The sequence below is a fragment of the Malaclemys terrapin genome, chromosome 8, assembly GCF_027887155.1.
Source record: "Malaclemys terrapin pileata isolate rMalTer1 chromosome 8, rMalTer1.hap1, whole genome shotgun sequence".
NCBI lineage: Eukaryota > Metazoa > Chordata > Testudines > Emydidae > Malaclemys > Malaclemys terrapin.
In genome coordinates, this window is record NC_071512.1 from 55147668 (window position 1) to 55171560 (window position 23893).

At 45.8% G+C, this 23893-nt stretch overlaps 2 protein-coding genes across 8 annotated transcripts; both read left to right on the plus strand.

Moving 5' to 3' along the window:
* The first annotated feature begins 1750 nt into the window (after positions 1-1750).
* Positions 1751-8877, plus strand: LOC128841962 (zinc finger protein 253-like). Of its 3 annotated transcripts, XM_054037524.1 has the most exons (3): positions 1751-2010; positions 5447-5499; positions 6792-8877. In XM_054037524.1, exon 3 carries the CDS (start codon positions 6902-6904, stop codon positions 8057-8059), a length of 1158 nt encoding a protein of 385 aa, XP_053893499.1. In that variant the 5' UTR covers positions 1751-2010; positions 5447-5499; positions 6792-6901; the 3' UTR covers positions 8060-8877. The 3 variants fall into 3 exon arrangements, with proteins under 3 accessions (XP_053893499.1, XP_053893497.1, XP_053893498.1); XM_054037522.1 differs by lacking the exon at positions 5447-5499; XM_054037523.1 differs by lacking the exons at positions 1751-2010; positions 5447-5499 and adding an exon at positions 5509-5685.
* A 5996-nt stretch (positions 8878-14873) lies between these two features.
* LOC128842048 (zinc finger and SCAN domain-containing protein 22-like) lies at positions 14874-23351 on the plus strand. Of its 5 annotated transcripts, XM_054037706.1 has the most exons (4): positions 14874-15006; positions 15370-15445; positions 16219-16375; positions 21446-23351. In XM_054037706.1, the coding sequence occupies exon 4, from the start codon at positions 21561-21563 to the stop codon at positions 22713-22715; it is 1155 nt and encodes a 384-aa protein (XP_053893681.1). In that variant the 5' UTR covers positions 14874-15006; positions 15370-15445; positions 16219-16375; positions 21446-21560; the 3' UTR covers positions 22716-23351. The 5 variants fall into 5 exon arrangements, with proteins under 5 accessions (XP_053893681.1, XP_053893687.1, XP_053893685.1 ...); XM_054037712.1 differs by lacking the exon at positions 16219-16375; XM_054037710.1 differs by lacking the exon at positions 15370-15445.
* Positions 23352-23893: the final 542 nt, after the last annotated feature.

A 23893-nucleotide genomic window follows, 5' to 3' on the forward strand; every position in this document is an offset into this window, starting at 1 on the left:
TAGGCACTAGAGTTGAATACAGACATTAGCATGTGATTTTTTCCTAACCAAAATCTTACAACCTGAGTTGTTTTGACTTGATAGCATTACTGTCTAAAACAGTCCAAGCACTCACTCATTCTGTCAATAAATATCCTGCAGCATGCTGAGGGGAGGGAGAGAAGTGGTGGTGGAGAGGTTGAAAAAAGAAATTCATCTCTATGTGAAAGCTCAGGACTGCTGCTCTTGATCTGCATTAATGTGCCATGGATGAAAATATATAAGCCCTTCAAAGAGACCAGTTTTCATAAAGTGGAAATGGGCAGAAATGCCATGGCTCTGGTTGAAGTGGAATTATTAAATCTGGATAAACAAATGTGAGTTTTTGGTAGGTTTCCCTACAAATGGTCATTCAAAGCAGTGATGGAAAGGCCACCTGTTTCTGTTATGAGAAGAGAAATCACCCTTTGTGTATTTATCATGCTAATGGAAGGACACACATGATTCTTCAGGGAAACCTGTAACTACTTCCAAATATTAATTTCTAGCTCTGTAGAGTGGCAACCTTTGTGGTGAAATTTACAAATGGACAGAACCCTGTCCTGTCATAGCTGTCTGTTATAGTAATCCTCACACTTAAGAATGGTCATACTGGGTGAGACCAAAGGACCGTCTAGCAATTAATGTTTATATACCCCAACCTCTCATTAACATGCATGAAGAAAGGCACTAGAATATAGTTTCATCAGTGTATTGAGGCCTTGATTCAAGAAAGTACTTTAGTACATGCTTGACTATGCATGAGTGAGAGTCTTGTTGACTTCAGTGGGATTTAAGTATGTGGTTAAGCACATATCCGAACTAGGGAGGGCAGGCATCACCAAAGGGAAGAGGGACAAAGCAGGGGCCAGTGACCTTTCCTCTGCTCCCCAGGGGTTAAGGAGGGGGAGACTACCCCACCAAAATTTGAAGTAACATTCATACTGGGCAAATGCTATCCCTGACTACATTTTTTTCAATCTGAGGGTAGGGGGGGAGAGTGCGTGGCTGCTACCTGGGACAGCTGCTTGTGATTGGTGGTAGAGCAGGAAAAGAAAGTTTGGAGTCAAGGTGCCCTTTGGTGCAAAACGAAGCAGAACGCTGCTCAATGAGCTAAAACAAAGAACGTTTTCCCAGGCGGGGGGCTTGTCTGTGAAGCACTAAATGGCAGGAAGCTGAGCCAGCCAGCTGCTGCCGTCACGCAGACAGTGATGGGGAAAGAGCAGAGGCTGACAGAGGGTGGGGACCCCGGGTGGAAGTGATGCCTACGGCTGTGCGAGCACTGGGAAGGCTAAAACTAAATAACAAGGGGAAAAAACAGACACCAGATCTCTCTGTCCAGCAGCGACAGGAGCACCGCCTCTCTGTGCTTACCTCCACCTGCCTCCGGGCTCCATCCCCGTCTATTAACCCCGCCCCATCCGCGGCCACTGTCTCTCCGCCCGCCCGGCCGGGGGCGCTATCCTCGCGCACAGCCCCAGCGCTGCTTGGACTCCGGGCATCGGCAACCGCGCAATCGGCTTCGGTACGGACAATGCGCATGTGCTCCTGCAGTTCAGCGCATGCGCACTAGGGCGAAGGGTGAGTTTGTGCGGATGGAGATTCCGCCCCTCCCGGCGCGGGAGGGGCCGGGGCAGGACACGCCCGGGAGGCGGCCGGGTCCGTGCGAGAAGCGCCGCGGGGCGGGGCAGTGAAGGGCCGGGGTTCGCTCCATCGGAGCCGGGGGCCGGGAGCAGCCTGGCGGGCGGGGGGCGCCGCCGGGAGGGGCAGCGCTCCGGGGAACCAGCCGCCAGCGGGAGCGTGTTGGCCCGGGCGAGGCTGGGCTGTGCGGGCCGCTGGTGAGCGGGTCACGGTGCTGCAGGGAGCGGGGGGACCGGCCTCGCAAGGCTCATTCCCTGGCGGTGTCTGTCCCTTAGGTCGGGCGATGTAGCCCGCCCCGTCCCTGGAGCCGCTGCCTGATAACGGGACTGAAGGGAGCTGTGCTGGAGGCAGGTGTGTCTGGTGGGAGGGCCTGGCTCGGTGGGAACTTTCTTCTCTGTGCCTTGGCAGGGCATCTTTCTCCCTTGATTTCTTCTCCTCCTTCCCCTGCTGTCTTTTCTCCACCTTCCTTCAGCATCTCCAGCCACAATCCTCTCTGGTCTCTTTTCTCCTCCGTATGACCTTTTTTTCCTCTCCCATATTCTGTTTCCATATACTTGTAGTGTCCGTTGTTGGAAGAACTGCTAGTGTGGTAGTGGGGTGGTTGTACTAATGAGATTTTGGTTGGGATTAGTTTACTCTGTAATATATGCTAGTGGTGCATCCAGTATGAGCTGTCTAGTATTAGTATTTTGAGCAATTCACTGCTGGGACATGGCATCAGATTATTTCAAGGGGAGTAAGTGATACACATTACTAAAATGCGCAGTGCACATCCTGAAACAATTTACTGCTTCAGGTTTTTCCTGTGATGTATGTGGGTATGATGGCAGAAGATGGGATGATAACATATATGCTAGAATGAGAAAATGGGTTGGCAATACAAAGAATTAAATAAAGAAATGTAGGACTGGAAGGGATTCCGCAAAGTCATCTAGACCAGTGCCTGCGCTGAGGCAGGACTAAGTATTATCTGGACCATCACTTACATGTGTTTGTCTAACTTGTTCTTAAAAACCTCCAGTGACAGAGATTCCACAACCTCCCTAGGTAATTTGTGCCAGTGCTTAACTAACTGACAGGACGTTTTTCCTAATGTCTAAACTCAGTCTCCCTTGCTGCAATTTAATCCCATCCCATTCCTTGTCCTATCCTGAGTGGATAAGGAGAACAATTTATCCTCCTCCTTTTTATAACAACCATTTATGTACTTTAAGGCTGTTATGTCCCCCACCTCAGTCTTCTCTTCTCCAGATTAAACAAACCCAGTTTTTTAAATCTTTTCTTAGAGGTCATGTTTTCTAGCCCTTTAATCATTTTTGTTGCTGTCTTCTGGACTTTCTCCAGTTTGTCCACATCTTTCCCGAAGTGTGGAACTCAGAACTGGACACAATGCTCCCGTTGAGGCCTTATCAGTGCTGAGCAGAGCAGAAGAATTATTTTTCATGTCTTGCTTACAACACTCTTGCTAATATATCCCAGAATTATTTTTGCCTTTTTTGCATCAGTATTTCTTTGTTAACTCGTATTTAATTTGTGATCCACTATAGTCACCAGATCCTTTCTCTCCTCCTCCCCTCCCCCTCCCCCCCCCCGCCCAGTAATTCTTCCTAGGCAGTCGTATCCCATTTTGTATTTGTGGATTGATAGGTGGGTGATGGCTGGAGGTTAGTAGGCACACTGTGGGATTCAAGTGAAGGGTCAATTTAACACCAAATGCATACAAATAATGATGTGTAAGGGTGGAGCTGGGGAATCACCTAAAATAGGGGGACAAAGATAGAACAGAAAAGGAAGGTGATAGGGCAACCCAGGGGCAAATCACATACTGTATGCAAGAGAACGAGTAGATGATGGGTATTATGGGAAAGGTCAGTGAGTTGAGAGGCTGTTGATTTTGTAGTTATCTGTTGGAAAGTATAGTGTCAACCAAGACTGCCCCCCCCCCCCACCTGAATTTTCACTAGGGCTAATCTAAACTCCTGGTTTGTGTGTAGGCACCGAAAGAATTATTCAGTGTAAAAGTACATGACACTGCTGAATCCAGATGCTAGGGAATAAAAAGGCAACTATCCAGTCCAAAATGTCTTTCACTTTAGGAGGTGGAAATTGGGAAAAACATTAGGTGTTGTAGTTCTTGATAGTCTACGCATCAGTCTTTCTGTATTGGGGGGCTCATATATTTAGATGAATATGGCCACGTGCATCTGGAGTGCATATCTGAGCTCATATTGCTCTCGTATTGTAGTTAGAGGGATTTGTTGCAGTACTGTATAGGTAGAATTATTAGGGCATAACTTTTTTCTTTATTTTTTTTCTCTGCTGGAATAAATATATATTCTGTATACTGAGAAAGATTGCATGTGTTTTGGTTTATTATTTTGTGATTGTTCTGGATAACGACCTTGGGTGAAATTCTGGCCCCACTTAAGTTACCCCCTTGTTTCCCAGGCCATGACTAATGAAGAGTTGAAGAGATTTAATATTTCGTTAGAAAGATAGTAACAAAGGTCAGTTTGTTTAGTGAATAAAACCAGTCTTCCTTAAGACTTGTATAAGTTAAGGCATTCAACTTAAATACATTACTAAGTTATCTTGAGATATGAAAAACACCAAGTGAAATTAATGAGACTGGCCTGGACTTGATATTTATATGTAAGATCACAATCACTTGCAGCCAGAGAAACCTTAATGATTTTGAATGGAACCTGAACAAAGCTGATCAAGAGGAACTGGAGAGAGAGTTGGGGAATAAAGGGAGGAGAAAAGGAGAAGAGAGTGAAGGAAAAGAAGAATGTGGAAAGAGCTAGTTTCACAGGCAAAGGGCAGCTGGGATAATAGTGCAGATGCACTTGCTGGGCTAGACTGGCAATTTGAGTGGAGCTCAGTCTTAAATCTGGGTGACTAAAAGTGTTAATGGGGGGGAGAATGTCAGGAAAATAAGAGACTGCAGAAGGAGTGGGATAGGTGCTGGAATGTGCTGGGGGAGGTCTGGAAAATGTTCTTCAAAACCACACTTCGATGTGGCATAAAGTGAGTGCATTCCTCACAAGAAGTTTATATGGATCAGGGAGATTGATTTTGACCAGTTCAGACAGGCCGTACCAACTGCCAGTGAAAATTATTTGTAAAGGGAGTTTCTTCAGAGAGTTTTAAACTATTCCATTTGGGCCAGTGCTAAAGGTTTCTCAGTTGTGTTTATGATGCACATAGGTTTAGTTGCAAACTTTCTTTTATAGATTGGCAACTGTGAATAATCCAGTTACCAAGATAAATTTATCTTGGCTCACTCTCTGAGATTTAGGACTTGTTTTAGCCCTCAGGAAATAAAATACCAATTAACCAGTGCAGTAGGGAGTATTTCTCAAGATACTGTTATCAGCCCGTCACCATTAAAAAGATAGCAGGAATTAATCTAAATTCTGTGTCACACTACTTGATTCTTGACAAATGGTGCCAGTGTTAGTAACTTTTACTGCTGTCGTGGGAAGGGTGATCAAAGTGGTCTGAGACTGGAGCATAAAATAATATTGTATTGAAAGAAAAATATTGATAAAATAACCCCAAATTTTTTATCAAAAACATCAGAATTGTAGAAACTCCTCAACCTAAGAACTGGATTTGTTCCTTATAACTGTCCCCTTCTCACTGTGCTAGCTTTCTGTGAAAAATCTTTCTTGCTATTTGCAGTTTGGCCATCTACTGTAATTGTACCTGACTCTGGTTATAGTTCAGAATCCTTTCTTCTCCCTACTTATTTTTCCAAAATGTTTTCTCTCTGTGTCGTCAGTTGGAGGTTTCCCAAGAGTGTGGAAGATCCTGGAGAGCTTCACAATAATGCAGGTTATGATGACAGGCTGGAGGTGGCTAAAGAAATCACAATGCTTTCTTGTTCCTGGTGATTTGAGAGTGAACAGTATGAGCTTCTGCAGTTTCTTTCAGCCCTCACCCCACACATGACTGGTTACTGCTACATGGTTGGCTATTTGGTCTGCCTGATGTTGCTGGTGCTTGCTGCATGATTATGTGGTCAGTGTCAGAAAGAAAGTGTCTGGTGTTCACTCATACAAAATTAAATATCTTTAGCAATGCAAAGAGATCATTTAATATGAAACATCTGAAAAAGCCAACTGTGGTGAAGGAAGCGTCCTGGGAGTTAAGTCTAAGACCTTCACTTGAATGAATTTGAATATCTCAATCCAGCCCATGCTTAAAGGAAGAAAGATGTTTATTGTTTGCTCAGGATTGGCTAGTGCTGTCTGATGTGGAAACTTTAGATGGCTGGAAAAGAAATAGGCCAAATAATGTAAAAGAATCAAAATGGCTGGTAGGGATTTAAATATTGAATTAATTCAATTTTAAAATATTTAATAAATTATACTAGAACCTAGTATGACTTGCACTGGCTAGGAGTGAGAGATGATAATGTGTTCTAGAAAAGCTGAAAGAAAATAGAGTATAGACATGTTTTGGAGTTGCCCAAGAACAACAACAAAAAAAATAAAAATGTTCTTGCAGCTTCTGTTATGTATCCTGGCAGGCTGCTTGTTACTATGGAGCATTTATTATGAAAAGGTCAGGTGGATTTCATTTAGTTTATTTGTGGGGTAAAGATTGTCAGGAACAAAGTTTGCCAGGAGGAATAGATCTGAGATCTATCAAGCTGCATCTTATGATAACGTATATTGTGGAGAAGAGTAAAATAGATATAGAAGAGTTCAAAGAAGTGTGGGAATAGTTTCTAAATCATATTACAAAACAAGGGAAAACTCAAAACCAAATCTCAGATCACCAAATATTTGAAGTGAATGGATCGATGTTATCAAGTTCTAAAACAAAAATTATATGAATTCTTAATTATTTTTTTTAAGGCTAGAGAAGCCAGAGGTTGTTACCTTAATTATTCAAATTTGCTAAAAAGATACAATTAAAATAGAGGATTTAACTTTATGGAGATATAGAAATGTTCCATTTGATGATCATAATAAACTACCCAGTGTCCCCTACAGTGAAATTAATTCACAAAGTCTCGGTATTATTCTGTTCACCAGAAAAAGATCTCTTGTGGTTGTTTCGCTTTACTTAATGTGAATGTTGGCAAATTGGCTAATGAAATCATCTCCTGTTTATTCTAGGGAGGGTTGTGATTGGAGTTGAGAACGAGATGAGCCAATCATGAAGGACTATGACCATGGTATACTTACATCCACAATAAGCCATATATAAGCCCTGTGTATGACACCATATGATGGAGGTGGTCTGGGAGTCGAATAATGACACTTGTGACACAGGTGAGGAGCATTCAGATGATTCCAGTCATTCCTCTGAGCAGGTGGGTCGTAAATCTAGCCTCCAGCTGAAGGTAGACTTAGACTACTCTCAACCATGCAGTCCTGGTTGTAGCCCTGCTGGACCTTCAGGTAGGCAAGAACTCCCTGTAGAATTGCAGTGTGAAGATGAGGAAACCTATGAGACCTACTACCAGAAGCGAGGCGAGACTACAGCTGGGGTCTTTGTCACCTCCAACACCAATTTTGACCTGCAATGTGAAAATGAGGATCTGGAGTTCTACTCCTCTGAGGAACCTCAGGGAGGGTTAAGTGAGGATGATGAAAAGATCATTCTTGTTGATGCTTTTGATGGGGAGGACCTGGAGCCCATCACTGGAGAAGCTTTGTCTTATAGGTGCAAGAAGTGTGGTGCCTCTTTCCAGGATCTGGGTGAATTACAAGAACACAACCAGATCCACCTGACAGAGAATTCATACCGATGCCCCATCTGCGGCAAAGAGTTCTTCCATGCTGCGAACTTGCGAATGCACAAGCTCATTCATTCTAGTGACAGGCCACACAAGTGTCTGGAGTGTGACAAGGGGTTCATCCGTACAGCTGATGTTTGGAGGCACCTACGCAATGTGCACAAGATTGAGCGTTCCAAGGGAGTTTTGGGAAATGGTATGGTTAGCAACCGGGGGTCAACATTACACCAAAACAAGCATGGCCATGGGGACTCTGACCAGCAGTGTTCAGAAAATAAAAAGCCCGCGGGAGAAGAGTTTAAACCTTACATCTGTCCAGTGTGTGGCAAAGGTTTCTGTAAACCTAATCTGCTGTCCAGACACAAGGTGATCCATCGACAGGATAAACCACATAAATGTCAAGAATGTGGGAAGTCCTTTGCTGAGCGGCTCAAGTTGAAAAGGCACCAGCAGATTCACTCTGGAGAGCGCCCTTTCTACTGTGAGGAATGTGGAAGGACTTTTACACAGCTGGTAACACTACAGTGCCATCAGCGGATCCATACTGGAGAAAAACCCTATTCTTGTGCTTACTGTGGTCGTCGCTTCACAGTGTCTGCCACTCTAAGGAAGCATGAGCGCACACACAAAGTGGACAAATCATAGTATTTAGGGCTCCATGGTTGTGGTCACCGTTGTTTCCTGTTACCTGAATGAGATCTGCTCAAGACTGCTAGAGAAACTACCCCAACCTACACACACAGGTCAGTCCACAGCCCCCTTCTCCAACGATGGCCAGCATAACTCTAATAAGAAAATATTGCCTCATGAGGAACTCCATGATCTCCACAAGTAGTCTGTGTTAACCAGCCTTGCACCTGTTCCCTGGAGTTACAAGAGGAGAACGCTGACCTCATTATTTAATGAAAATTGAGCTAAGTCAAAGGATATACATCTCTACCTCGATATAACGCGGTCCTCAGGAGCCAAAAAATCTTACCGCGTTATAGGTGAAACTGCATTATATTGAACTTGCTTTGATTCACCGGAGTGTGCAGCCCCGCCCCCCTGGAGCACTGCTTTACCGCGTTATATCCGAATTCGTGTTATATCGGGTCGCGTTATATCGAGGTAGCGGTGTATGTGGAAGTGGAGTTCCTGGAAAGTACTGGGCATTGTCATAACTAGCTGGACTTTTCTGCGGGTGCATCAAGTTGAGTTTTTCTCTAGGACTGATGGGTTAAATGGAGCCCTTCTGCAGTCCCAGACTCTGAACTGATTGTGACTGCTCTCCAGCACTTGATTTGGAGATGTCATTTTTTGCCTATGCTAGGACTGCACAGACCATTTAATCAGAGCTGGCCCACCCATACCTTCTCTCTGCTCATTCTGTCATGTTTTCTAATGAAGTATCTTTATTTTGAAGAGAGGGATCATGTTGGTTGTAAAAATCCAGGACTTTAATAAACTAGATAATTAATTAACAGTTGCATCCTTTGTGCACACACTTGCCTGTGGAATTATTGATCCTTGATGTGCTTACATAACCCATGTCCTATATATGTATATTGATGAATGGAGAGAGGCTTGTATGGCCCACTGTGATAGTGCATATGAGTATTGTGGGTTTCCTGTGTGGATCTGTGCCACTTGTGGCTAGGTGGAGAGCCTTTCCCCTTCCTAGCCACTGCATTACAGTAAGAAATGTCAGAACATTTAAAATCAGAAAATGCTAATTAAAAATAAGGAGAATGCTCCTGGTTTTTACGCTGTTAATATTTAGATTTAAGGTTTCTCACTCTAGAAGATACTTCATTAGATGCTAAGCAGTATCTGTCTTTATTAGAAATTCTAGGGCATTTTTAAAGGGATGGTGTCAACTTAATTTTCTTTTCTAAACTGGCTAATTAGCCCCCCTCACCAAAATTTCAGCTACTGAACCCGTAAAAAAGCATGCCTTTTACATTTTTGACAAGTTTTAAATGTGGTTTCTGGTTTGCTATGTTTTTTTTGGGAGGGGGAAGAAGGGGAGTTCTTCCAGAAGGGTCTTTTGGGTTGGCCTAAGAGGAACACCTCTCCTCCTCTATCCTTTTACTACACTTGTTTGCTGACTGTTCTCTTTTTTCATTTCAGCTCTGCTTCTGCTGTTACTGCTAACCACCCATTTTTTTCAAAGCTCTGAGATTGTTCACAAAAACAGTGAACCTGACTCTATACTTTGGGCATTTGACAACACTTTGTGTAAACTAAAAAAGTGTAAACAATCATTTTTAAGTCATATTAATCTTGGGAGTTACTTGTAACTACAGTAAGTACAAAATTGTTAACTGTAATCATTATTTCAAGTTGATAGTGTCCCATTAATCACTCAGCTAAGCAGTTGGGACCATTATGTAGGGCCTATTATATATCTTAAAAGTAGGTAGGGATGTTAATGAGAGCATGTAATTGAAGTCCCTTTAAGCCACACCTGTGCTTCCTCTGCTTGAAACATTGGATATGCCAACTGTTCTTGTAGCTGGCTATATTATAGACTCATAGACTTTAAGGTCAGAAGAGACCATTATGATCATCTAGTCTGACCTCCTGCACAACGCAGGCCACAGAATCTCACCCACCCACCCACTCCTGTAACAAACCCCTAACCTATACCTGAGTTATTGAAGTCCTCAAATCATGGTTTAAAGACCTCAAGGTGCAGAGAATCCTCCAGCAAGTCACCCATGCCCCACGCTGCAGAGGAAGGCAAAAAACCTCCAGGGCCTCTGCCAATCTGCCCTGGAGGAAAATTCCTTCCCAACCCCAAATATGGTGATCAGTTAAACCCTAAGCATGTGGGCAAGACTCACCAGCCAGCACCCAGGAAAGAATTCTCTGTAGTAACTCAGATCCCACCCCATCTAACATCCCATCACAGACCATTGGGCATATTTACCTGCTAATAATCAAAGATCAATTAATTGCCAAAATTAGGCTATCCCATCATACCATCCCCTCCATAAATTTATCAAGATTAATCTTGAAGCCAGATATGTCTTTTGCCCCCACTACTCCCCTTGGAAGGCTGTTCCAGAACTTCACTCCTCTAATGGTTAGAAACCTTCATCTAATTTCAAGTCTAAACTTCCTAATGTCCAGTTTATATTCATTTGTTCTTGTGTCCACATTGATATTAAGTCTAAATAATTTCTCTCCTTCCCTGATATTTATCCCTCTGATATATTTATAAAGAGCAATCATATCTCCCCTCAGCCTTCTTTTGGTTAGGCTAAACAAGCCAAGCTCTTTGAGTCTCCTTTCATAAGACAGGTTTTCCATTCCTCGGCTCATCCTAGTAGCCCTTCTCTGTACCTGTTCCAGTTTGAATTCATCCTTCTTAAACATGGGAGACCAGAACTGCACACGATATTCCAGATGAGGTCTCACCAGTGCCTTGCATAACGGTACTAACACCTCCTTATCTCTACTGGAAATATCTTGCCTGGTGCATCCCAAGACCGCATTAGCTTTTTTAACGGCCATATCACATTGGCGGCTCATAGTCATCCTGTGATCAACCAATACTCTGAGGTCCCTCTCTTCCCCTGTTACTTCCAACTGATGTGTCCCCAATTTATAACCAAAATTCTTATTAATCCCTAAATGCATGACCTTGCACTTTTCACTATTAAATTTCATCCTATTACTATTACTCCAGTTTACAAGGTCATCCAGATCTTGCTGTATAATATCCCGGTCCTTCTCTGTATTGGCAATACCTCCCAGCTTTGTGTCATCCGCAAACCTTATTAGCACATTCCCACTTTTTGTGCCAAGGTCAGTAATAAAAAGATTAAATAAGATTGGTCCCAAAACGGATCCCTGAGGAACTCCACTAGTAACCTCCCTCCAGTCTGACAGTTCACCTTTCAGTATGACCCTTTGTAGTCGCCCCTTTATCCAATTCCTTATCCACCTTTCAATTTTCATATTGATCCCCATCTTTTCCAATTTAGCTAATAATTCCCCATGTGGAACCGTATCAAATGTCTTACTGAAATCGAGGTAAATTAGATCCACTGCATTTCCTTTGTCTAAAAAATCTGTTACCTTCTCAAAGAAGGAGATCGGGTTGGTTTGGCACGATCTACCTTTTGTAAAACCATGTTGTATTTTGTCCCAATTACCATTGACCTCAATGTCCTTAACTACTTTCTCCTTCAAAAATTTTTCCAAGACCTTGCATACTACAGATGTCAAACTGACAGGCCTATAGTTACTCGGATCACTTTTTTTCCCGTTCTTAAAAATAGGAACTATGTTACCAATTCTCCAGTTGTATGGTACAACCCCTGAGTTTACTGATTCAATAAAAATTCTTGCTAATGGACTTGCAATTGCATGTGCCAGTTCCTTTAATATACTTGGATGAAGATTATCTGGGGCCCCCGATTTAGTCCCATTAAGCTGTTCAAGTTTGGCATCTACCTTGGATGGGGTAATATCTACCTCCATATCCTCATTCCCATTTTTCATCCATTATCCCTAAGCTCCTCATTAGCCTCATTAAAGACTGAGGCAAAGTATTTGTTTAGATATTAGGCCATGCCTAGATTATCCTTAACCTCCACTCCATCCTCAGTGTTTAGCGGTCCCACTTCTTTCTTTGTTTTCTTATTTATATGGCTGTAGAACTTTTTACTATTGGTTTTAATTCCCTTTGCAAGGTCCAACTCTACATGGCTTTTGGCCTTTCTCACTTTATCCCTACATGTTCTGACCTCAATAAGGTAGCTTTCCTTGCTAATCCCTCCCATCTTCTACTCCTTGTAGGCTTTCTGCTTTTTCTTAATCACCTCTGAGATGCTTGCTCATCCAGCTGCTATTATGGGGAGGGATTGTGGTAGCAGGGTGATAAGGCAGGTGGCTTCCAAGGCATTGCCTGCTATTTCACCCATGGTTTGTAGGAACTCTTTGCAGTGAGTGGTGGAATAGATCACGGTGGTGAAGTAAAAATGTCCCCAGTTTTCCTGTCTTCTTCCCATGCTCTCCCTTGTCTAGTCTGTTGCCCACCTAGTTGAAAAATGTGATTTAAGGTGAAAACTTTAGCAGTAAAATTCCTTATAAGCTTATATTATACATTCATACTCTAAAAATGCATTGTTTTAGAGTTTATTTCAGCTCATCACTAGTGGGTTTGTTATTCTAATTGCCATGAATAGTTGTGGATGGAGACAGTGCCTGTGATGAAAATATTTTCTACTGTTGTCTTGCTTCAGCTCATGGAGCTACCCTCCTTCACAATACTTGTTCTTTCCCCTAAGGCTGAAGTATGGATCTAGCTGCAGTATGCAGGGATGGTATTTTTTTAATGAAAGACTATTTTTTATATACAACCAGTGTATGTATATATTTCTGTAGTGTGAGGCATTTGTATTTGTCTACTGGGCTCCCTTAGATTTGAAGAAGGGTTGCACGAAATAATGTCTCCTATCTTTGAATGGCTTTGGTTGCCATGGGTAGTTTTCAGCATCCTGTCTGGATTTTGACAGAATGAAAATACAAATGTTTAGGGTCACTAGAAGATATTACCCTGCAACAGTTAATGGCCCTAAACGTTGAAAGGGGGAGACTAAATGCAGGCATGAAAACTGGTCTCTTTGAAGGTTTTATTTTCATCCAGAAATGCCACATCTTTGGTTGAAGTGCCATTAAATATGGATGAAGATGGATTACTATGAGTTTGAGTGAGGTTTCCCTACTGATAGTCATCCAAACCAATGGTGGAAAGGCCACTTGTTTCTGCTATGAAAAGAGAAATCAACATCTGTGTTCATTTATCATGCTGATGGAAGGACACACATGATTCTTGAGGAAAACATGTAACAACTTCCCAATATTAATTTCCATTTGGACAAAATAGTTAAAATTCTAGCTCTGTATTATGGTGACCTTTCTAGTGAAATGTACTAGTAAATGGTTATAGTCATCCTTGCAATTATAGTTTATTTATACCCACTTTATGAATATGCATTAAGAAAGGTCCTAGAATATAGTTTAATCAGTTCATTGAGGCCTTGATTCAAGAAAGCAGCTTAGCATATGCTTGACTTTAAGCATGGGTGAGAGTCCCATTAGTGTCACTGGGACTTAAATATGTGTTGAAGTCCCCATCTTAAATAGGGATGCAGGGGCTAGTGACCTTTCCTCTGCTTCCCAGGCAGGGCTGGCTCCAGGCACCAGCCCACCAAGCATGTGCTTGGGGCGGCGCCTGGAGGGGGGCGGCGCGGCGGGGCGCTCCGGCCCGAGAGTGGGGCCGCGACTGGACTCGCCGCCCTCCCCGCGGTGCTCCAGCTGCCGGGGAGAGCTGAAAGCCCCGGCCGGGCTCGCCGCCCTCCCCTCGGCACTCTGGCCACCGAGGAGAGCGGAGAGCCCTGGCTGGGCTCGCTGCCCTGCTCCCGGTGCTCTGGCCGCCGGGCTCGCCGCCCTGCTCCGAGCGCTCTGGCTGCCAGGGAGAGCGGAGCCGCGGCGGGCTCGCCGCCCTCCCCCCTGGCGCTTTGGCCCGGGTGGGGATTGCGGGCCCGCGGCCGGGCTCAGTGCCCTCCCCTGCTGCGCGGTAGGTGCCTTTTTTGCCTAGGGTGGCAAAAAAGCCAGAGCCGGCCCTGTTCCCAGGGCTTAAGAAGCGGGAGACTATGCAACCGAAATTTGAAGTAACGTTCGTGGGCAAATACTATCCTTGCCTGTACATTTTTAGGGGGTGGGGGAGCGGGCGAGGCTGCTACTTGGGACAGCTGCTTGTGATTGGTGGTAGAGCAGGAAAAGAAAGTTTGGAGTCAAGGTGCCCTTTGGGGCAAAACGAAGCAGAACGCTGCTCAAGGACTAAAACAACGTTTTCCCAGGCGGGGGGCTTGTCTGTGAAGCACTAAATGGCAGGAAGCTCGTGTTGAGGCAGCTACCGCTGCAGTCACGCAGACAGCGATGTGGAAAGAGCAGAGGCTGGCAGAGGTGAGGGCACGAGGAAGGCGAAACAAAAAATCGGAGTTCAAAAAACCAGCACCACTTAACACCCCACTTCAGGCCGCCGCCTTCTCCCGAGGCGCCCCCCTCCCCCGGCACCTCCACCCCCCGCGTACACACAGCCCCTAGCCCCTCCCCGCACAGGGAGCCCCGGCACCTCCCCCCCCCCCCGCGTACACACAGCCCCTAGCCCCCCCCCGCGTACACACAGCCCCTAGCCCCTCCCCTCACAGGGAGCCCCGGCACCTCCCCCCCCCCCCCGCGTACACACAGCTCCTAGCCCCTCCCCGCACAGGGAGCCCCGGCACCTCCCCCCCCCCCCCGCGTACACACAGCCCCTAGCCCCTCCCCGCACAGGGAGCCCCGGCACATCCCCCCTCCCCAGGGAGCCCCCCGGGGTTTGTTGGACTTCGGGCAGTAACGACAGCACAAGGGGCTTCGATGCAGCCGATGCGCATGCGCTGCTCCTGCAGTTCGGCGCTTGCGCAGTGGGGCGGAGGGTGCCGGACCCCCGGCGCGGCATGAGGGGCTCACCCCGCTCCGTTCTCCCGCCTGGGCCGGCCCTGTTGGAGCTCCGAGCGGCAGCCGCGGGCTGAGGCGCGGGGCCGCCCCGCACGGTGAGTTCCGGGGCCCGGTAGCCCGCTGCCCCGGCCGGGTGAGCGCAGGGCGGGCTCCGCCCCGCGGGGGAGGGGCCGGGGCAGGACACGCCCGGGAGGCGGCCGGGTCCGTGCGAGAAGCGCCGCGGGGCGGGACAGTGAAGGGCCGGGGTTCGCTCCATCGGAGCCGGGGGCCGGGAGCAGCCTGGCGGGCGGGGGGCGCCGCCGGGAGGGGCAGCGCTCCGGGGAACCAGCCGCCAGCGGGAGCGTGTTGGCCCGGGCGAGGCTGGGCTGTGCGGGCGGCTGGTGAGCGGGTCACGGTGCTGCAGGGAGCGGGGGGACCGGCCTCGCAAGGCTCATTCCCTGGCAGTGTCTGTCCCTTAGGTCGGGCGATGTAGCCCGCCCCGTCCCTGGAGCCGCTGCCTGATAACGGGACTGAAGGGAGCTGTGCTGGAGGCAGGTGTGTCTGGTGGGAGGGCCTGGCTCGGTGGGAACTTTCTTCTCTGTGCCTTGGCAGGGCATCTTTCTCCCTTGATTTCTCCTCCTCCTTCCCCTGCTGTCTTTTCTCCACCTTCCTTCAGCATCTCCAGCCACAATCCTCTCTGGTCTCTTTTCTCCTCCGTATGACCTTTTTTTCCTCTCCCATATTCTGTTTCCATATACTTGTAGTGTCCGATGTTGGAACTACTACCAGTGTGGTAGTGGGGTGGTTGTACTACTGAGATTAAGGTTGGAGGGGGGGGGGGGGGGATTTAAAAGGAACAGTCACAAGAGTGAAGTTCTTGCAAGCCGCATGGAAACTTTTTTAAAACACCATTTTAGCGGTTCAAACTATGTGTATACCTTAAAGAAATAAATAAACAGTAAGAGAGCTGAAAAATATTCCACTGTGGATAAACCGCAGTAAGAGATGCGGTTAGACACAAACAGACGTTCTTTAGCAATTAGAAGTCAAATCTTCCTGAGGAAACTAGAAAGGAGCATTCACTCTGGCAAGTTAAGTGTAAAAGTATAATGAGGCAGGCAAGTAAATTTGAAGAGCAACTAAGAAAAGACACAAATTAACAGTACCTTTTTTTAGGTGCAACAGAAGCAGGAAGCCTGCCAAACAATCAGTTTGGTGCTTCAGGAGCACTCAAGGAAGATAAGGCCATTGTGGGCATGAATCCTTTGCATTGGTCTTCACTGCAGAGAATGTGAGGGAGATTTCCACACGTAAGCTATTCTTTTTAGGTGACAAATCTGAGGAACTGCCCTGGCTTAAGGTGTCAATAGAGGAGGTTTTGGAACAAATTGATAAACAGTAATAAGTCATCAGGACCAGATGGTATTCACCAAAGAGTTCTGAAGAAGCTCAAATGTGAAATAGCAGAACTACTGCAGAAATGTGGTATGTAATATATTGCTTAAATCAGCCTGTGTAACAGATGACTAGTGGATAGCTAATGTAATGCCAATTTTTAAAAAAGGCTCCACAAGTGAGCCTGGCAATTGCAGGCCAGTAAGCCTAACTTTTGTACAAAATGGATTGGTTGAAACTATAGTAAATAACAATTATTAGACACATAAAGGAACATGATGTGTTGGGGGGGAAGAGTCAACTCGGCTTTTGTAAAGGGAAATTGTGCCTCACCAATCTGTTAGAATTCTTTGAAAGGGTCAACAAACATGTGGGCAAGGGTGACCCAGGGGATACAGTGTATTTGGACTTTCAACAAGTCTTTGACAAGGTTCCCCACTAAAGGCTCTTAAGCAAAGTAGCTGTTATGGGATAAGAAGGAAGGTCCTCTCATGGCTCAGTAATTAGGAAACAAAGGGTAGTTATAAATGGTCAGTTTTCACAGTGGAAGGAGGTAAATAGCAGGGTCCTCCAAGGCTCAACACTGGGACCAGTGCTGTTCAAAATATGAATAAATGATCTGGAAAAGGGGGTAAACAGTGAGGTGGCAAAGTTTGCAGATGATGCAAAATCACTCAAGATAGTTAAGGCTAAAACTGACCGTGAAGAGTTACAAAGGGATCTCACAAAACTGGGTGACTGGGCAACAGAATGGCAGATGAAATTCATTGTTGATAAATGTAAAGCAATAAACATTGAAAAACATAATCTCAACTATATATACAAAACTATGGGTCTAAATTTGCTATTACTACTCAAGAAAGAGATCTTGGATTCACTATGGATAGTTTTTTGAAAACATCAGATCAGTGTGCAGCAGCAGTTAATAAAGCCAACAGAATATAGGTCCCATTAGGAAAGGGTTAGATAATAAGACAGACACAATATAATAATGCAACTATTTAAATCCATGGTATGCCCACACCTTGAATATTGCATACAGTTCTGGTCAGCCCGTCTCAAAAAAGATATATTAGAATTGGAAAAAGTACAGCAAAAGGCAACAAGAATGATTAGGGGGATGGAACAGCTTCGATATAAGGAGAAATTAAAAAGGAGGGACTGTTCATTTTAGTAAAGAGACAAGTAAGGGGAGGATATGATGGAGGTCTATAAAATCATGAATGGTGTGGAGAAAGTGAATAAGGAAGTGTTATGTGAAGGGGTAAATAACACAAGAACCAGGAGGTCACCCAATGAAGTTAATAGGCAGCAGGTTTAAAGCAAACAAAGGGAAGTACTTCTTCACAGAACACACAGTCAACCTCTGGAATCCGTTGCCAGGGGATGTTGTGAAGGCCAAAAGTATAACTTTATTAATAAAAGAATTAGACAAGTTCATGGAAGATAGGTTCATCAATGGCTATTAGCAAGATGATCAGGGACACAGCCCTATGTTCTAGGTGTCCCTAAACTGCTGACTGCGAGAAGCTGGGACTGGACAAGAGGGGATGGTTCACTCGATAAATTGCCCTTGTCTGTTCTTATGAGATTAGTTTACTGTTTAACATATTATACTAGTAATGCATTCAGCATGAGGTGTCTAGTGCAAGCAATATTTAGAATAGTTCTCCATTGGGGTGTGGCACCAGATTCTTCCAAGGAGAGTAAGTGACTTACATTACTGAGTTAGGATGGCACATGGTTCCTACATCCTGAAACAATTTACTTACACAGGTTTAGCCCTGTGAGGTATGGGAATGTGTGGAAGAAGATGGGGTGATAACATATATGGGAGAATGAAAAAATGGGTAGGCAATAAAAAGAATGAATTAGAATGGGTGGAAGTTGGGCACACAGGAAAGTGCAGGGATTTAAATGAAGGGGCATTGAACTTCAAATACATACAAATAAGGATGTGGAAGGGTGGGGCTGGGGAATCACCTGGAGCAGGGAGGAAAAGATGGGCCAGAAAAGGAAGGTGATAGGACAAGCAAGGGGCAAATCACATACTATACATAAGAGAATGAGTAGAAGAGTATGTATGGGGAAAGTCAGTGAGTTGGGGGAGGAGGCTGTTGATTTGGTATTCAGAGGCGGATTTCAGTTTTGTGGGGCACTGAGCCAGAGCAAGTAGGGGCCGCTTCCCACCCCTTCCACCTACACTCCCCCCCCCCCCCCTCCAGTGCTTCTGCCAGGGAGTGGGGGCAAGGCGCGGGGGCTTGCCCTGCTTCACCTGCTCACCCAGCGCTCCTACCGGGGAGCAGGGTCAGGGCACGGGGAAATGATGTGCCTGGCAGTCATTTATACAAAATTATATATCTCTAGCAATGCAAAGAGAAAACTTAATATGAATCTTCTGACAAAGCCCTGTGTAGTGAAGGGAGTCTGTCCTGGGAGTTAAGTGTAAGATCTTCACTTGAATAAGTTTGATTATGTCAGTCCCGCCCATATTTAAAGGAAGAAAGATGTTTGCTGTTTGCTCAGGAATGGCTAGGGCTGTCTGATGTGGAAACTTTAGATGGCTGGAAAAGAAATAGGTCAAATAACGTGAAAGAAGCAACATGGCTGGCAGGGATTTAACAATTGAAGAGATGCAATTTAAAATATTTTATAAATTGTACTAGACCCCAGAATGACTTCTTCTAGCTAGGAGTGAGAGGCGATAATCTATTCTAGAAAAGCAGAAAGAAATAAAAGTACAGTAATGTTTTAGAGTGGCCCAAGAACAACAGCAGCAAAAATAGATCATAAAATGTTCTTGCTGCTTCTGTTATGTATTCTGGCAGGCTGTTGGTCATTACTGAGCATTTAATATGAAAAGATCATATGGTTTATTTGTGTGGAAAAGTTTATCAGGATCAATGTTTACCAGGGAAAATGAATATCAGATCTAACAAGTCATATCTTATGATAATATATATATATATATATATTGTGGAGAAGAGTAGAATAGATGTAGAAGAGTTCAAAGAAGTGTGGGAATACTCCTCACTTAACGTTGTAGTTATGTTCCTGAAAAATGCGACTTTAAGTGAAACAATGTTAAGTGAATCCAATTTCCCTATAAGAATGAATGTAAATGGGGGGGTTAGGTTTCAGAGAAATTTTCTTTTGCCGTACAGTACAATAGTTGGGAAGTGCCCCCACCTTACCCCACACAGGCACAGCCCACTGGCACTGGAGACAATGAGACAGGCAAGGAGGTGAAAGGTGCTGTAGGCTCGGAGAAGCACATTGCGCAGCAGTAGCGTCAGCTTCCCCTACTCTGCAAGTGCCAGGGGTGGGGGACTCAACCCTCAGCCCGCCCATGCCACTCCTTCCCCCAAGCCCCCCACCCTTAACCCGCCTCTTCTTCTCCCCCCTTACTGAGCACGCCGTGTCCCCCCCCCCCCCCCACCCTGCCTCCTGCCCGTGGCAATCAAATGGCTTGCAGCATTCAGGAGGGAGGGGGGAGGAGCGAGCACACGGTACACAGGCTCCCCCTCCCTCCCCTGCCTCCTGAACACCCCAAGCCAGCTGATTGCCACAGGGAGGGGGGAGGAATGAGGACTCGGCATGCTGGCTCCTCCCTCCCTCCCCTGCCTCCTGCCCATGGCAATCATCGCTTGCGGTGTTCGGGAGGGAGGAGGAGCCTGTGCACTGAGTCCTCGCTCCTCCTCCCTCCCTCCTGAACGCCGCAAGCCAGCTGATTGCCACGGGCAGGACGCAGGGGGAGGAGGGGGAAGGCGCTGATCCGCGGGGTCTGCCGCCGCGTGGGAGGTGCTATGGGTGGGGGGACATAGGGGAGGTGATAGGGGAGCTTCTAGCTGTGGACAAAGCAGGCAGCCAAATGACGTTATAGCGAAGCATTGCACAACTTTAAACAGAGCATGTTCTATAACTGAGCAGGGACGTAAGCTCGAAACAATGTTACGCGAGAGGATATTAAGTGGGGAGTTGCTGTAGTTTCTTGTAGCGGGGTGGTCAACCCACTGTGGCCCTGAAGGGGTTAAAGCAGCCCTGGAGAGGGCTGCAGTTGAGAAATGCTAGGCTGATTGGGGGAAGCAGCCACAGGTGGGGCCACGCCCTACTCAGACCACAGCTGGCCCTATACGAGAGTGCCAGAGACTGAAACACTCACTCTCTCTAGCTTCTTGAGGGAGAAGGACCTGGCTGCCTGGGAACTGAGGAGGGTACCTAGGGTGGAGCAGTGCTGGAGAAGGGCAGAGGGAGCTGGGGAGCTCCAGCCTAGCAAAACCCCAGGCTGCAGGCCTTGTCAGGGTAAAGCAGTGCTGGGGAAGGGCAGAGGGAGCTGGGGACCTCCAGCCTAGCAACCCCCCAGGCTGCAGGCCTAGTTAAAGGCCTACAAAAGGGTACTAGGGCTGCAGAGGGGCAGCCCAGAAATAGGCAGAGGCAGCTGGTCCTAACCCCCTTGCTAATGATGAGTGGTTTACAGACTGCAGTCTGCCCCAGTGAGTGGGGGTTAGATGATGACTGGCAGTAGCCACTGAGGCAAGGTGGATTCAGAGGGATGGGTGGTTTCCCAGGGAGGGGAGACTCATATTGGGGGTTACTGCTGGGGCAGAATCCCAGGGCAAAGGGCACCGGGGTCCAGGAGGGACACGGGGCCAGCAGCAAGCAAGACACCGGCCTGCAGAGGGCGCTCCGAGCTGGAAAAGAGCTAATTCCCTGGACAACCAGCAGGAGGCACCACGCTGGTGAGTCATCACCCCGCCACATTTCTAAATCATATTACAAAACAAGGGAAAACTGAAAACTAAATCTCAGATCACCAAATATATGAAGTGGATGCATCCACATTATCAAATTCTAAAACAGAAATTATAGGAATTCTTAATGGTATTTTTTTAAGGCTAGAGAAACCAGTAGTTGTTACCTTAATTATTCAAATTTGCAGTAAAGATCCAATTAAAATAGATGATTTAACTTTATGGAGATATAGAAATGTTCTATTTGGTGATCATAGTAAACTACCCAGTGTCTCCTAGAGTGAAACTAATGCACAAAGCCTCAGTATTATTCTGTTCACCAGAAAAAGATTTCTATTGTGGTTGTTTCGCTTTACTTAATGTGAATGTTGGCAAGTAGGCTAATGAAATCATCTCCTGTTTTTTCTAGGGGGGGCTGTGATTGGAGTTGAGAACGAGATGAGCCAATCATGAAGGACTATAAGAACATGGTGTTTTTACATCCAAAGTAAGCCATATATAATCTCCATATATGACACCACAGGATGGACGAGGTGGACTGGGAGTCCGATAATGACACTTGTGACACAGGTGAGGAGCATTCAGATGGCTCCAGTCATTCCTCTGAGCGGGTGGGTCACAAATCTAGCCTCCAGCTGGAGGTAGACTTAGACAACTCTCAACCATGCAGTCCTGGTTGTAGCCCTGCTGGACCTTCAGGTAGGCAAGAACTCCCTGTAGAATTGCAGTGTGAAGATGAGGAAACCTATGAGACCTACTACCAGAAGCGAGGCGAGACTACAGCTGGGGTTTTTGTCACCTCCAACACCAACTTTGACCTGCAATGTGAAGATGAGGATCTGGAGTTCTACTCCTCTGAGGAACCTCAGGGAGGATTAAGTGAGGATGATGAAAAGATCATTCTTGTTGATGCTTTTGATGAGGACCTCGAGTCCATCACTGGAGAAGCTTTGTCTTATAGGTGCAAGAAGTGTGGTGCCTCTTTCCAGGATCTGGGTGAATTACAAGAACACAAACAGATCCATCTGACAGAGCATTCATACCAATGTCCCATCTGTGGCAAAGAGTTCTTCCGTGCTGCGAACTTGCGAATGCACAAGCTCATTCATTCAAGTGACAGACCACACAAGTGTCCAGAGTGTGACAAGGGGTTCATCCGCACGGCTGATGTCTGGAGGCACCTACGCAATGTGCACAAGATTGAGCGCTCCAAGGTAGTTTTGGGAAATGGCATGGTTAGGAACCCATGGTCAACATTGCACCAAAACAAGCATGGCAATGGGGACACTGACCAGCAGTGTTCAGAAAATCAAAAGCCTGGGGAAGAAGAGTCTAAACCTTGCATCTGTCCAATGTGTGGCAAAGGTTTCCGTAAACCTAATCTGCTGTCGAAACACAAGGTGATCCATCGACAGGACAAACCATATAAATGTCAAGAATGTGGTATGGCCTTTGTCCAACTACTGAGGTTGAAAAGGCACCAACAGACTCACTCTGGAGAGCGCCCTTTTTATTGTGAGGAGTGTGGAGGCACCTTCACACGACTGGCATCACTACAGCGCCATCAGCGGATCCATACTGGAGAAAAACCCTACTCTTGCGCTTACTGTGGTCATTCCTTCACAGAGTCAGGCACTCTAAGGAGGCATGAGCGCACACATAAAGTGGACAAATCTTAGTGTTTAGGGCTCTATGATTGTGGTCACCATTTTTTGCCGGTTACTAGAATTAGAACTGTTCAGTTATGCTAGAGAAACTGCTCCACCCCCCCCACCCACCCTCCACATGCACGAAAACTGGTCCACCACTCCCTTCCTGAAGGAGGGCCAGTATAAGTCTATTATGAAGTCATTGCTTCGTAAGGAACTCCGTGATCCCTGCAAGTAGTCAGTGCTGACTGGCCTGGCACCTGTCCTCTGGAGTTACAAAAAAAGCACCATTTCCATTAAATAATGAGGTCAGAGAAGTCAAAGGACATATATGGAAGTGAAGCTCCTACAAGGTACTGAGCATTGTCATAACTAGTTGGACTTTTTTTGGGGTGCATTAAGTTGAGTTTTTCTCTAGGTCTGATGGGTTAAATGGAGCCCTACTGCAGTCCTGGACTCCGAACCGATTGTGACTGCTCTTCAGCACTGGATTTGGAGATCTGTCATTGCAGCCTTTGCGAGGACTGCACAGTCCATTTAATCAGAGCTGGCCCATCCATACCTTCTCTCTGTTTATTCTGTCATGTTTTTATTGAAATATGTTTATTTGGGAGAGAAGTATAATGTTGGCTATAAAAATCCAGGACCCTAATAAATTCGATAATTAATTAAACAGCTGCATCTAGTACATACTCTTTTGTCAGTGGTTATGTATGTATATTGGTGAGTGGAAAGAGACTTGTATGAGTGGCTGTGAAGTGTGTGGAAGAGTGGATTGTTTGTATGGATCTGTGCCACTTGTGTCATAAGTGGAGGAGAGACCATTCCCAGCTACTGCATTACAGTAACAAATGTTTGAGAATTTAAAATCAGAAGAGTGGCAAAACAACAAAGTGAAAATCACGTCTTGCTGCTTATTACATTTTAATTTAAATTTCCTTGTTTCCGTGGCCCTGTGTACATGAGGAAATTCATCATAACAAATCATTGGAATGCCATGAACTCACAATGCCTGTACCTAGGGCCTTATGTGCTGCATAAAGTGTTCACTAGAATCTTAGCTGTCATTTTTAAAATTAAGTCCCAATAAAACCTAGTTCTCAGTGAAATCTTCCGGAGTGTGCAAATACCTGAACCATAACTCTAAGGAGATCTGAACTGTGCCATTCATCTTAGGGGTTAGTTGACTTTGAAACCCAATGATGGAC